Below are 13,198 nucleotides of genomic sequence, written 5' to 3' on the forward strand. Positions count from 1 at the left end.
ATGTGGCATTTTGTGTTCCATTGCATCTCGTTCTATGTAGGAGTTATCCGAGTCATGTTCAGATTATGTTCATATACAAAAATCTTTAAGTTGAAGGGCAACACATTTACTATGCCGAACTTAAAGTTATCTAAGCCAAGGCTCGGCCGTACGGTAGAAGGTGCGTGTTGAACTTGCATTCCGCAGGCGTTGGGAGTGAATCCCAGACCCGAATCCACCCAATTTTCTTTTCCTTACTTGCACTTCCATTTTAAGTGCGAATGCACTTTATAAGCGACCCTGAATTCCGTTGACCGCCGTTTGTCCACATAGCAACAGCTGCGGGTGCGCGCACTCCTCGTCTTCCTTGGCAACGGGGGGAGATGGCACATACCCACGTGGGGGATTCGCCAGGAATCTCCTCGTCTTCCTTGGCAACGGGGGGAGATGGGCGCGCGCTGCCTGGCCGCTGACATGGCACATACCCACGTGGGGGATTGGCCAAGAATCGGGCGTGAGAAGGGCTAATGCACCCGCTTAAAGGAGTACTGACACGAAATTTCAAAGCTGAGATCCACTCTAGCAGTCAAGTACAACGACAACACAAATAGGTGTCTGTGAATAAATGCATCTTTCTTTCTTTGTAGTTGTGTGTGTGTGTGTGTGATCTCTCTTTCGCGAACATTACCGAACCGCGCAAATTCAACTCGTGCATTCGCACTTTCACATTCTTCCCCTCGGGGAAATGCGGGGAAATTTTTTAGAAACACTGCTCAGTCTCGCCGACACCAAACTTTCGTGCAATTGAAAATTTTAAATACCTTCGCATTAAAATCTCCCCACAAACATCTGTGAGCTGTAGGCAGATTTGGACACGTATGCAGAGGCACAACAGGGCGCTCACATTGCCCATGAAGAGAAGCGTTTCCAGTGAGCCCATTTCCCCGTAGCAGAGGTCGAGAAACACCTCAGTGCATCAAGGCATGGATGGGACGTTGCCACCAGCAGCTACAGCTTCTATCAGAGTCCGTCGATGCCTTTCTGGTCATGAAACTTCCCCATCACGCTATGGGAGAGCTTCGTACGCTGCCGCCCTGCGGCGCTGGTGTTGGTCGGAGGGCAGCGGGGGGCGTGGTCAGAGCGCGTTTGGCAGGGAACGGACCACGGAGTAAGATAAAACAGACACTCGCCGCCTTATCAGCAGTGCGCTTTCGCTGTACGTGTCGTAGGCCACTGAAATGGACTTATCATTTCGTGAGCGGCAAAAACATTTGGTGCGAGCGGGCATGCTGCTACTGCATTCCTGCCTGCCGATACGGCTACAGAGCAGCGGTGGCCGCCCGATGCCCTCCGATCTGCGGTAGTGCCACTCACGGTAGCCTTTGTCCCCGTACGAAAATTGGCTGGGAGTTTCATGACCAGAGAAGCATTGAAGGACTCTGGTTCTATGTAGGTGGGTGTGGGCCTGTGCCATTGCATAATGCAGCAATCTCGCAGACCGATAGCCCCTACGCGGTTGCAGCGGCGGTCAATGTTCTCCATCACCTGCAGGTCCCCCAAGAGCACAAGCTTTCTTTAGCTCAGTTTTGCACCCTGCTCGCACAACCAGGACCAAATACCAGCGCTATTATTGGTGTGCATCCTGTTGCCCATGCTCTCACATCTAGACATTTTCCCCCTCCTCACCCACATCTTACTAAAACAGAAGAAGTAATACTCCGGAGGCTTCAAACAAACACCTTTCCTCATCCAACTTGGCTACATCGGATGTACCCCACCCAATACCCTGCCACATGTAAATTCTGCCCTAACCCATGTAGCCTCATACACATGATCTTGGGGTGAGCACACAACCCAGCCCTCCCTCCTTTACCCACTTCCCTTCCCCTTCCTGAGCTGTGGGAGAACCTGACGACCAGCGCCAGCTTGGATGCACAGCAACTCCTGGTGTCCAGGGCTGAGACAGCAAGGTCGTCCCATGGTCTCCTGGACTGAGGAGCCACTCCCACATCACCAGGCTCACAATAAAGTTTTTCCTCCTCCTCTCACCGTGAATAGACCTTTGGTAGTGTTGTTTCTGGTCTAAAGGGGAAAAGGGCATCGGTGATTGTGAAGTCAAGGTTTGGGAAAGAAATGACATTGACATCTCTGAATGACATTGACCGCACACTATGAACGCATGGCTGAACCATTTCGTTGTGAACTGGTAAGTTTTTTTCGGTTCAGTTCTGGTTTATATGAAGCCTGTTTCCAAGTAATAGTCTGGGTTCAGCTGTGGCAAAATACAGGTTCAGTTCGCTTTGGCAGCAACATGAAAGGACATTAGAGAGCACAATTTACCCCACCACATTTGCGAGGCAGGTTTGCTAGCTGAAAACCGCTTAGCCGGTCGAATCGGCTCTTTCGAGGTTGGAGCCAAGTTGGTCTAATTTGACGCTACGCGACCGCTCGCATGCCCATTTCACGTCACCACCAGGAGACGCTGACAGCTGGCAGACACGACCCAAACGCTCCATGTGGCTGCCACTGTTTATAATAGTTTTGCAGTGTAAAACGTGGGTGTGTGAGCCACTACTATGGACCACCAAAGCAACACGCAATGAAAGGGGGCTCAGGTGTTTTATACACAAAAAGAGAGGAGGGGAGAGGAGGGGCAGGGGCTAGACGATCATCTCGAGCTCGCGGGCGTAGCCGATGGCCTGGGCCGCCAGGTCCTCGGTGGAGAAGACGTCCTCCGTGTGCTTCGCCTCAGCGCCAAACTTGAACAGGTTGTTCTTGGCCACCCAGCCCCGCTGGTAAAAGCAGGAGAGAGGGGGAGAAAGGTATCACAATTAAGCAGGAGGTCAATCACACAGCCGCTGCCAGAGGTAACAAAACGCTTTCTTTTTTTCAAACCATTTTTTTTAGTTCAAGTGAAAATTGACACATTTATGCAGCGCCTGAATATTCTCGCGTGTTCCATAACACCGGTGATGACGACGACACGGCTTGGTGCGCTAGCATCTTGCATGAGAGCAGGGTATGTAAAGATTGTGGTCTCTCCACCTCACAATATGCATAACGCCAGCCTTGCACAAGGCAGGCATTCATGCACACTGCGAGGAACCACCGTGGGTTCGAGCTAGTTGAGCACGCTCACGATACTGAAACGCCGTCGCGCCAACTTAACACCGCCTCTGTTGGGCACGTGGAGAAAGGGGCGACAAAGGAATATGCCCAGGGTACGGAGGGAAGACGTTTATTTTATACTAACATTCTAGCCACATATTTTACAGTCCCAATTACATAATTTACAGCACAGGTACGTACTTCCCGTTAGGTGAAAGGGGCGATGGGGCGCCACGCGCAAGTGCGCACGTTTCGTCGGCGCAGAGCCAGTGGGCTCTTCTGTCAGGGCAAATTCCGGGTGCGCGCACGTTGTTGTGCGCGCGCGCATCGCCGTGCTGGCCGGATCGGCTCGCAGCAGCGAGGGAGACGGGGCCCATTCGCTCACAGGCGCGTACCGCACGGCGTGTTCGTCGAGTGGTAGGTACGGCCTTACTATATGCAAGCGTAGGGACAACAGGAGCAGCCTTGGGCACGGGCCGCAGCCGGAAGGGCTGGTGGGCTTTCGCCGGCGCCACAGAGTGGCAGCCGGCTGGTAAAGAAAGCGTCACATACCTTCGGCCAACGCCTTCGGCGTCCTGGAAGCGTCTCCCCGAACGGACCCCCGCGCAGGGCGCGCGTTCGCCTCCCGGCGAGAGTCGGGTTCGGGCCTCGTTCAAACGGACCAATGAGGTGAGGTTAGCTCCGCTACCAGGGCGGAGCGCCCGCTGCGTGACAGTGTTTTATCGCCGCAACGGTCTCTGCCAGCTTCACCTCACGCAAGAGTTTGAGAGACGGCTCGGCTCTACACAGAGGCGCCAAGACGAGCCGGAATTTCGGAGGAGAGAGGGGAAAAGCTCCGCGTGATGGCACAAACCCAGTGATCGCGCAATGGCCTGGGCGTCAGGATCCCCACACTCCCCTCTCCTTAAATGCCCTCGCCGGTCTTAGAAGAGTTGACCGGCCATCGCCCAGGCATGCAAAAGACGGCAAAGAGTAGAAAAGAATGCATGCACAGGGCAGTCTCAGTCCCCAGCCCATACAAAATATTTACAAACTACACTACCAACACTACCCCCCTCCAGCACGAATGATACACACAGGAAAACTACACGCGACACTGAGCTACATATTACATAGTAATGGGTTACACATGCAAACACAAAATGAAGCTATTGATATTTACAATGATTACAGTTATCGCGATACTATAATAAGAACAATAATGCTAATAATATATACATGCAGTGCGATACTATGCTACATAGGGTTACAAAAAGAGAGTACACTACGACTATAAAGAATCAGGGCTAAAGAAAAGACACAGGCATGCTAGAAACTACGAAAATTACATCATGTGCAAAAATGCCGACGAGTCCGTTTCGTGGGTCTCGCCAATGTCCGGCAATTGGGAGCGCAAAAGGTTCTCGGCGAAACGTCTGTTGTGGCCCAGAAGGCGTGATAATGGCTCAGAGTGCCGGAACTAGCTCACCCCCATGTCGACACAGCAGCGGGCCCGCACCGACACACGGGTAAGCAGGCTTGTGAGAACCGCGTCCCGACGCAAGGGGGAAGCGCCTACCCTCTCGGGCCAGTGACTTCTTGTGACCAAAGGGGTACCGGCCATGAGGGGATGCAGCTGAACCGTACGCCGCCAGGTATAATGACCAAGATGGCGCTGCTCAGGTGTAGACCTCGCGTGGCACTCGATGGGTGCCCCGCCAAGGAGCGACGAGCGGCGCTGGTGGTGGCCGCCGCCCAGCGCGAGTGAGGCAGCTGCCGGACGACAGTTGTTGAGCCCTGGTGCCCATGACGCATGGTGCAGTTCCGATGACACCACCACATTGTCCGCATCTGGAGAGGGCACCTATGCCGCAACTCGCAACAGGCCGCCAGTCCCGCCCTCGTCGGTGCAGGGTAGCCCGGCCACGTTCGCCTGCTGAAGGCGGTGCGCAGGGGGTACATGCCGTTGACCGCCGAGTCAGCACAGCTGTTCAGGGCCCGGTCAAGTTCACGGCGCGGGAAACCCCCTCCCCATCGGACCTTTAACCACACCGGCGAGGCACCACATGACGGAGGGCGCAGCGGACGAAGCAGAAGCCACTCGCGGAATGCACCGATGGGTTCGCTGAAGCCGGCAGAAGCACACACCACACGCACTCACGAATACCCGCACAACATGCGTGTCAGTGTTCGTGCCACCGGGGCCAAGTTCCCTCGCCACCACGCGGTGCGCCCCACTCGTAGCGTACGCCCGGCCCGCGTTTTCCAGGAAAACACAACCTCCCGTTGGCATTGAGTATATGGTCCCCCAAAGTCTGGCCTGCTCTCCCAACTTCACACAGTCCACGCAACGGCCTCCAGTACGCGCTGCTCGCCCGAACACGGGGGCCGCGGACGGCCGAAATCCGACACCTTCAAAACAAGACTATAACTCTCGACCCTGGCTGCGCGCGAAAGCCAAAGACAGTCCTCGAAGGGCACTCCCGCGACCGACCCAGCCGCCGCTTTTCGGCATTCGCTCTTTCGTCAAGACTGCGCCTGAGTAAAAAAACAGAAGAGAAGAAAACTAGCCCTGCTCACTGCTAAAAGGGGCAAAAAAAGAAAAGAAACGTACAAAGCACTTCGTCCCGCATGCGCAGACTAGGGGGTTCCTGTACCAAATAAATAAAGTTAAAGCACTGGAAAAAGAAAACACTACATCGTGCACCGACAACACACACACACATAAAAAAGAAAACAACCCTAACGCCTTCAACGAGGCTAACACACGAACCGTACCGAACCCAGAAACTAAGCCAACAAAATGGGTTCATGCTACATCACGCGGTACAACGCTCAAAATACTAAGCGGAACACTTCCTCATCCTGTGCATTAAACCAGTGCTCTAAACAATAACAAAACAAATTAGGACAAGATACATTATGTGCAGTCATCAACGCCCAAATGGGGACACACTAATACAGACAGTGCCACGTAACATGCACACTCTTACAAACCGAGTAAAAAGAGAAAACATGCGCTTACAACTTTGCTGGAGGGGAGAGACAACTGACCACACAGATTGGGCTGGGGCGGCCGGGGCGGCCGCGCTGACTGAGACTGAGAGAAGTGAAGTCAGCACGGGGGTGAAAGGGCCTGCCGTTTAGTGTGCTATGATTACTGAGGTGACCTCTTCGTGACGTTATATTGATGAGCCGGCCGAGAGAAGCCTGGATTAACGTGGGTGCCGTGTCATTACCGCGCAGAGCCACTGTGCTCAAGCGCCAAATAGTCAGCCCGTGACACCATATAAGTAAAGCTCTGCTTGCTTCTCGGCAAAGGTCCCTTCAAGTCGCAAGCAACTACCTGCCATGGACGCACACTGTCAAATGGCTTCACAATTCCAGGCGGCTTCCCACCGTGCGCCCTCGCCGTTTGACAGACATGGCAGGACCGGCAACAGCGAAAATGTCTTGCCTCGTCCCGGGCCAGGTCACGGAGCGACTCAGTTCACCAAAACTTTGGAGCCGCCTAAATGCCCGGCGAATGGTTCGTCATGAGCTTAGCGCAGCAGTGCGCAACTCAGACTTAGGGGGTTACCACACTGAATGGTTCAATTGCCTCATCATCGGTGGCTACGTAGTTAAGCACGAGTCCTTCACCGTCCAGCAGAAATGAGTCCCCCGGGGCGTCGGCGACACACGCTGACTTCAGCCCCCCCCCCCCGCGCCTGCTACAAGACAAGTAGCATCTCGGCGCACGCCCGCAGCAGGACAAGCTACGTCTCGGCGTCTAAAAAAAATCAAACTAAAAAAAAAATGTCTCCCAGAGACCGTCGCACATCCGTCGACAAAAACGGGTCATTCTGCTGGCCGGCTACTAGCTCTTTTCGGCTCAATACAACCGCCTTGCAACGGGCATCGCTTCCCCCTCCTGATTTTACAGCCGAGGCCCGTCCGCTTTCCGGCGCCACAGAGTTCGCGAAAAGCGCCTGCCCCTCTCTGCGGGGTGTCCGCACGGCTTTTCTCAACTCTGTGCCCTCTTCCTCCACTCAACGGCTGTGTCAATTTCGCCTCCTTCACGGACGCACGCTTTTGCGCCGCCGGATAAAGTCACACTTGGACAATGAATCTCGATGGATTGCGAAGCACGAGATAGCGCGTCAACTACCACGTTCGTGCTTTACTCTTAGGGGACGGCAACAAGCATATATCTCGCGTGCACTACTCCGAGTGGCGGCTGTGGCCTTTCTCCCGGAATACGTATACCGCCGCTCCAGTGGGGCGCGGTTGCACCGTCGCACTGCCCCGTGGGGCTGCGTGAACGAGGGGTGCACGCACACTGGCGTACGGAGGGGCAGTCGCCTCGTCCCCGTAGCAGCTACCGCTAGCGGATAAGCATTACGACTGATTCCGGTTGCGTACTCAGCTTAATTAGCGGCCAAAGGCTAATGAGCCAATGGCCCCACGTTGGGCGCCAGTTTGTGGTCTCTCCACCTCACAATATGCATAACGCCAGCCTTGCACAAGGCAGGCATTCATGCACACTGCGAGGAACCACCGTGGGTTCGAGCTAGTTGAGCACGCTCACGATACTGAAACGCCGTCGCGCCAACTTAACACCGCCTCTGTTGGGCACGTGGAGAAAGGGGCGACAAAGGAATATGCCCAGGGTACGGAGGGAAGACGTTTATTTTATACTAACATTCTAGCCACATATTTTACAGTCCCAATTACATAATTTACAGCACAGGTACGTACTTCCCGTTAGGTGAAAGGGGCGATGGGGCGCCACGCGCAAGTGCGCACGTTTCGTCGGCGCAGAGCCAGTGGGCTCTTCTGTCAGGGCAAATTCCGGGTGCGCGCACGTTGTTGTGCGCGCGCGCATCGCCGTGCTGGCCGGATCGGCTCGCAGCAGCGAGGGAGACGGGGCCCATTCGCTCACAGGCGCGTACCGCACGGCGTGTTCGTCGAGTGGTAGGTACGGCCTTACTATATGCAAGCGTAGGGACAACAGGAGCAGCCTTGGGCACGGGCCGCAGCCGGAAGGGCTGGTGGGCTTTCGCCGGCGCCACAGAGTGGCAGCCGGCTGGTAAAGAAAGCGTCACATACCTTCGGCCAACGCCTTCGGCGTCCTGGAAGCGTCTCCCCGAACGGACCCCCGCGCAGGGCGCGCGTTCGCCTCCCGGCGAGAGTCGGGTTCGGGCCTCGTTCAAACGGACCAATGAGGTGAGGTTAGCTCCGCTACCAGGGCGGAGCGCCCGCTGCGTGACAGTGTTTTATCGCCGCAACGGTCTCTGCCAGCTTCACCTCACGCAAGAGTTTGAGAGACGGCTCGGCTCTACACAGAGGCGCCAAGACGAGCCGGAATTTCGGAGGAGAGAGGGGAAAAGCTCCGCGTGATGGCACAAACCCAGTGATCGCGCAATGGCCTGGGCGTCAGGATCCCCACAAGATGGAACGACAAAGAAGAAGCATCACTGCTCGCGTTCTGGGTTTTAATCATTGAGAGATCTGGTGCTTGCCTCTGAAACCCTCCAGCTCTTCTAAAAAGGCCCCAGCTGTCCTACACATCTAGTCGCCTTCGAAGACCAAGGAATCGCAATGATCACGTGTTTGTAACACGCAATAAACAATGTCCTTGTTCACAAGCTTCCCTGAACACTTAGCACTGATTCATTCAAGACAGGGGCTGCAGTTTTCTTTTTCTGCATGCCAGCACATTCCTTTTGCAGATTCAGAGCACCAAGACAGCTCATTCATTCAAATCACAAAGAGCCTGCTGGTTATCACAATACAAGAAGTTAGGCATCGAAACTCGCCCCTCACAGGAGAACGGCATAAGGAGATTCAGTGCGAGAGAATTTCACCCCTGTTTATGGCCGACTGCTGCTTCATTTCACCTTTGCCAAATTTATTCTGAACGCGCATGATGTACAGTAGCCGACTGTTTTGGCACTACTCCTCAGCCGAACCTCAGCCAAGGGATACGGCCGACTGATGGGGGGAGAGAGCACCTAACGCTCCCTTTTTGACGGGTGTGTAATACAGTTTTCACTGACTGACTGACTGACTCCGAACTCCGAAAATTCGGACTTGCTGGATATTTCGACTTTTCCGAGGAACCGCCAGTTGTCCCATAGGAGTAATTACTCGCAAATTTTTTGGACTGCTCTTTTAATTGTACTATTTTTCATTTTCCTCCAGGTCCGAAAAACCGGTCGGCTACTGCACTGCTAAACCAACTAAGGGATTCATCGTACTAGCAAACATTAAGTTAGGGACAAGGCTAAAGAGGAGACGAAACAGATGCTAAACACCGTAGCGTGTGTTTCGTAACCAACTCGCCCAACTCAGCGCTTTAGCTGCCACACTGACAGCGACGCTTGCGTACAGCGGTGCCGCCGCCGCATCATCGCGGAAGAGAAGTGCCCCGAGGAGGAAGGAGAGTTGCTCACCTTGGCGGCGTAGGCCTGCGCGAGGGCGGGCGAGTCGAGAAAGAGCATGCGCATGACCTCGGGCAGGGAGATGCGCTCGTAGGCCTTCTCGATGCAGCCTGCGATCTCGTCGCGCACCGTGTCCAGCAGCGAGTCCATGAAGAAGCTGTAGCTGGCCGCCGGCACGTTGCCCTTGGACAGGAACACCTTGTTGTAGCTGCCCTCCATCAGGAACTGCTCCAGCGACACCGGGTGGCTGATGTAGATGTTGCCCTGGATCTCCTTCGCCGGCAGCAGCTCCAGCTCCTTAGTGGGGAAGGGGGGGGGGGGGGGCAATGGGTGAGCACACACATGAAAGACTCTTCTAGACATGCCGCAGCACTGAAACTCGTCACACAGCAATACACCAGTGTCACACGTCATCTGTGCCTACAGGAACACAAATGCCCTTTCCTGCTCATTTTCCGCCTCTTGCTTTTGATTGATTGATTGTAGGGTTTAACGCGCCGACGCAACGCAGGCGATGAGGTGGCTCTGGATTGATTTCGACCACCTGGGGATCTTTAACGTGCGCTGAAACTTCGTACACACGGGCGTTTTTGCTCTTCTCCTCCATCAGAAAAGCGGCCGCCGCGGCCGGGAATCGAACCCGCGACCTAGTGCTCAGCAGCGCAACGCCTTAGCTACTGAGCCACCGCGGCGGGTGCCTCTTGCTTTTACTGCAGCAAGATAAAGTCCACTCTTGTTAACTGCGTTGCATGCTTCCAAAAATGCAATACAGTAGACTTGCAATAATTTAAAATTTCGCCCTATTTATAACAAATTTCAAAATTTTAGTCGGCCCGCTATGTTTTCAATATATTTTAAAGCTACTTAATTCAAACTGCTACACTGAGCAAATTCGGTTAATCTGTACTTTTTATCTGTCCTTGCCGGAACATATTTGCGGCATTTGCCACTTCTAGCTGCACATTTGCATCCTCATATCGCTAACAGTCACAAATAAAGCCGACTCATTTGCAAGTTCTTGACCAGTGCAGAAAACTCTCGCAATGAACTGGTGTCCCTTTCTGGCATCCATCAAAAACTTTGTTTTTAACTGTCATGCAAAGACAAAGCCAAAAATATCAAATATGCATTCGTGATTTTTTAAAAACGTTTAAACAGCACTTCACTATTCTGTGTGGATGTTGCAACAAATACATGTGAATTTTTCATTAACTCGAGTTGGTGTGTTGCCCCCCCCCCCCCCCCCCCCCCCCCCCCCGAGTCATATTTGTGGGAACTTCTCGTACTTCAAACGATGCCGGGTTAGTTAAAGTTTGAATTATCTCGACTCTACTGTAATGTGGTGAAAAAGTATTTACCAATCTATTTCATACTAAAAGCAAAACTTTTTCCAACGTTCATTCCCTATTTGATCAGAAATCTACACCGTTCACACTCGCCCAATTTTTCGTGAGCTGGAAATGCTTGTGGGGATGCTGCTTTTTTTTTCTCTCCCCGCATGTTTAGTACTGCTTCCTGAAAGATCAAGGGAAGAGGTTGTCACACCGCCTCTTGACCTCAGCTTGCCGACGCGCATCACCAGCGACTGTTCAGCCATTCAGTAGACTCGGACAGCTTTGCACAGCTAGCCTTCATGGTACTGGCAGTCACAACACGCATCTAAGCTAAGCACCTGTCCGTTTCTATTTCCCCAATGCTGAGCTCCTGCTTGGTTCTTCCAAACGAAAAACCAAAACCATTTAAAATTAGCCCCCTACCGCACTTCACATCTACACTGGTTTGCTCAATCAAAATCTTTGAGGGGAAAAAAAAAGGGGGGGGGGGTTGCACAGATGAGACTACTGAGTTAGAGAATTTGACGTCTTCGGGTGTACACCATCTGCTCACCGTGTGGAACTCTGCCACCCTGTTCTGGGAGAGTAGGCAGAGCAGGTTCAGGCCCAGCAGCTGGAACTTGGACGGGGACACAGGGAGGTCCGAGTCGGCGTTCCTGGTACCAGGAAGAGGCCGTCAGCACAGGACACTCTCTCTCCCGCGCCACCCGCAAAGCCTTTAGAGAGAGAGAAACCCTCCAGCCAAGGACACATGTGCTCAACTCACTGGTAGTCGAGGTAGTAGCACTTCAGCTGAGCCATGTACCGCTCAAAGGAGGTGATGTCTCGCATCGCAATGCTCCACTGGGCACCCATCTCGAGGATGTCGCCTGCAGCAGTGCACCGAAACGTCACAACGCTGTTTCAGGGCACTCCACATAATCAACATCAACCACAGAAACATTTACAGCTGGTAGTCATCCATGTCACCGTTGTCTCCGATTATCTTCCCACCCCCCACACCAGTTTTCATGCTTGAATGAACTATTTAACTAGGGCCTTCGCTATCTGTGCTGTCACTCGAACCATACCAAAAGCCTCGTCACATACCTCTACAATCTGCAGTCTGATCTAAGCACTAGTCATCTTGAACCCCCAAACCAAACATTCCTGGCTTTGTTGCAACCAGATGAACCGTCCTACTGCCTTACACATCCCAAATCCCCCGTCCCAACCGTCCTACTGCCTTACACATCCCCCGTCCCAAATACGCTCTAACATTTTACCGTAATTTGCAAGATGCCAGTTGTGCGCACCAAGACTTCCGTCTGGTCCAAATGCGTTTTCATTCAAATTTGAGCAAGCATATCATGACTTTGCACTTGTTGACAAATCCGCCGGGCGCCTCTCCTTCGCCTGGCCTCGCCTGTCATTGGCATGACTCGGTTCTTCCATAACAGGGTCCACGTAATCGGGGACAAGTAACAATTAGCAGTGCGCCAGCTAATTGTTACACGCAACGCTCCAAACAGGAGAACAGCTGAGTGCAATGACTTGCAGTTGTCTGGGCGAATGACAACAAAAGGAATGGCCCGTGAGATCTCGTTTTGGAAATACCTGGAGGACGCTAAGAACTACAGACACGTAGAGTAGATCTTAGCAACATAGAGGCAAACTGCGTGCGCTGTGTCGGACGTTTCTGCGAGTTTGGGAAGCCGCGTGTGGAGAAACCGAAACAGAGGCGATTACTCACGGGCTAAGAGGAGCTCCTTCTTTGTGACGGCCGTGTTGGAAGTTGGCAAGAATGGCAGCTGCGTCAGCGTAACCTGAAGAGACAAACAACAACGGTTTTGCACGCGTAAAAACTGCAAATGAGATAGGTGCCTAGTGTGACAGGAACGCCGGTGTGTCGATTGCCGGGTAGAATTTCAAATCCGAAGACCCCCTTTTTAGCTCTTACAAAATAAATACGTTAGGGGCGATACAAGCTTTCTTCTGCTTAGTACAGATACTGCTAAATGTTAATCGAAAAGAGTTGTGCTACGAGACATGACATTGCATTTTTCTAGGTTCCCGGGCAGGTAGGCTTAATCATTGAAATCGCCGGCTCACGAAGCTCAACGCCGTAGAATGTGACCACCGTCGCCGAGATCGGCGCATCTCACCTTTAATTTCGCTAATAATTCGCCGCATTTCTTGAGGTCGGGATTTTTCTTGTTCCATTCCTGCGTGAGGAGCTGGTAGTTCACGAGCACTTCGTCCATGATTTCATCCAACAGCGCCATGTCGTCTACAAAAAGCAATTTTTTCGAACTCTTCACATCGGTTGTTGGCCCCTCATTCCGAAACTTGAAAAAAAATTAGCATTTTTTAGTAACTTTTTAAAGCAACCCA

At 53.0% G+C, this 13,198-nt stretch overlaps 1 protein-coding gene across 1 annotated transcript; it reads right to left on the bottom strand.

The window, feature by feature from the left end:
• Positions 1-2,579: 2,579 nt before the first annotated feature.
• Positions 2,580-13,125, bottom strand: Rpn12 (regulatory particle non-ATPase 12). Its single transcript, XM_077681683.1, has 6 exons — positions 12,970-13,125; positions 12,558-12,630; positions 11,592-11,694; positions 11,379-11,481; positions 9,504-9,788; positions 2,580-2,771 (listed from the first exon to the last, which is right to left on the bottom strand). Exons 1-6 carry the CDS (start codon positions 13,087-13,089, stop codon positions 2,640-2,642), a joined length of 816 nt encoding a protein of 271 aa, XP_077537809.1. The 5' UTR covers positions 13,090-13,125; the 3' UTR covers positions 2,580-2,639.
• Between the last annotated feature and the right edge of the window lie 73 nt (positions 13,126-13,198).

This window comes from Haemaphysalis longicornis, unplaced genomic scaffold, assembly GCF_048455015.1.
Source record: "Haemaphysalis longicornis isolate Haplotype H1 unplaced genomic scaffold, Haemaphysalis longicornis Haplotype H1 scaffold_8, whole genome shotgun sequence".
Classification (NCBI taxonomy): domain Eukaryota; kingdom Metazoa; phylum Arthropoda; class Arachnida; order Ixodida; family Ixodidae; genus Haemaphysalis; species Haemaphysalis longicornis.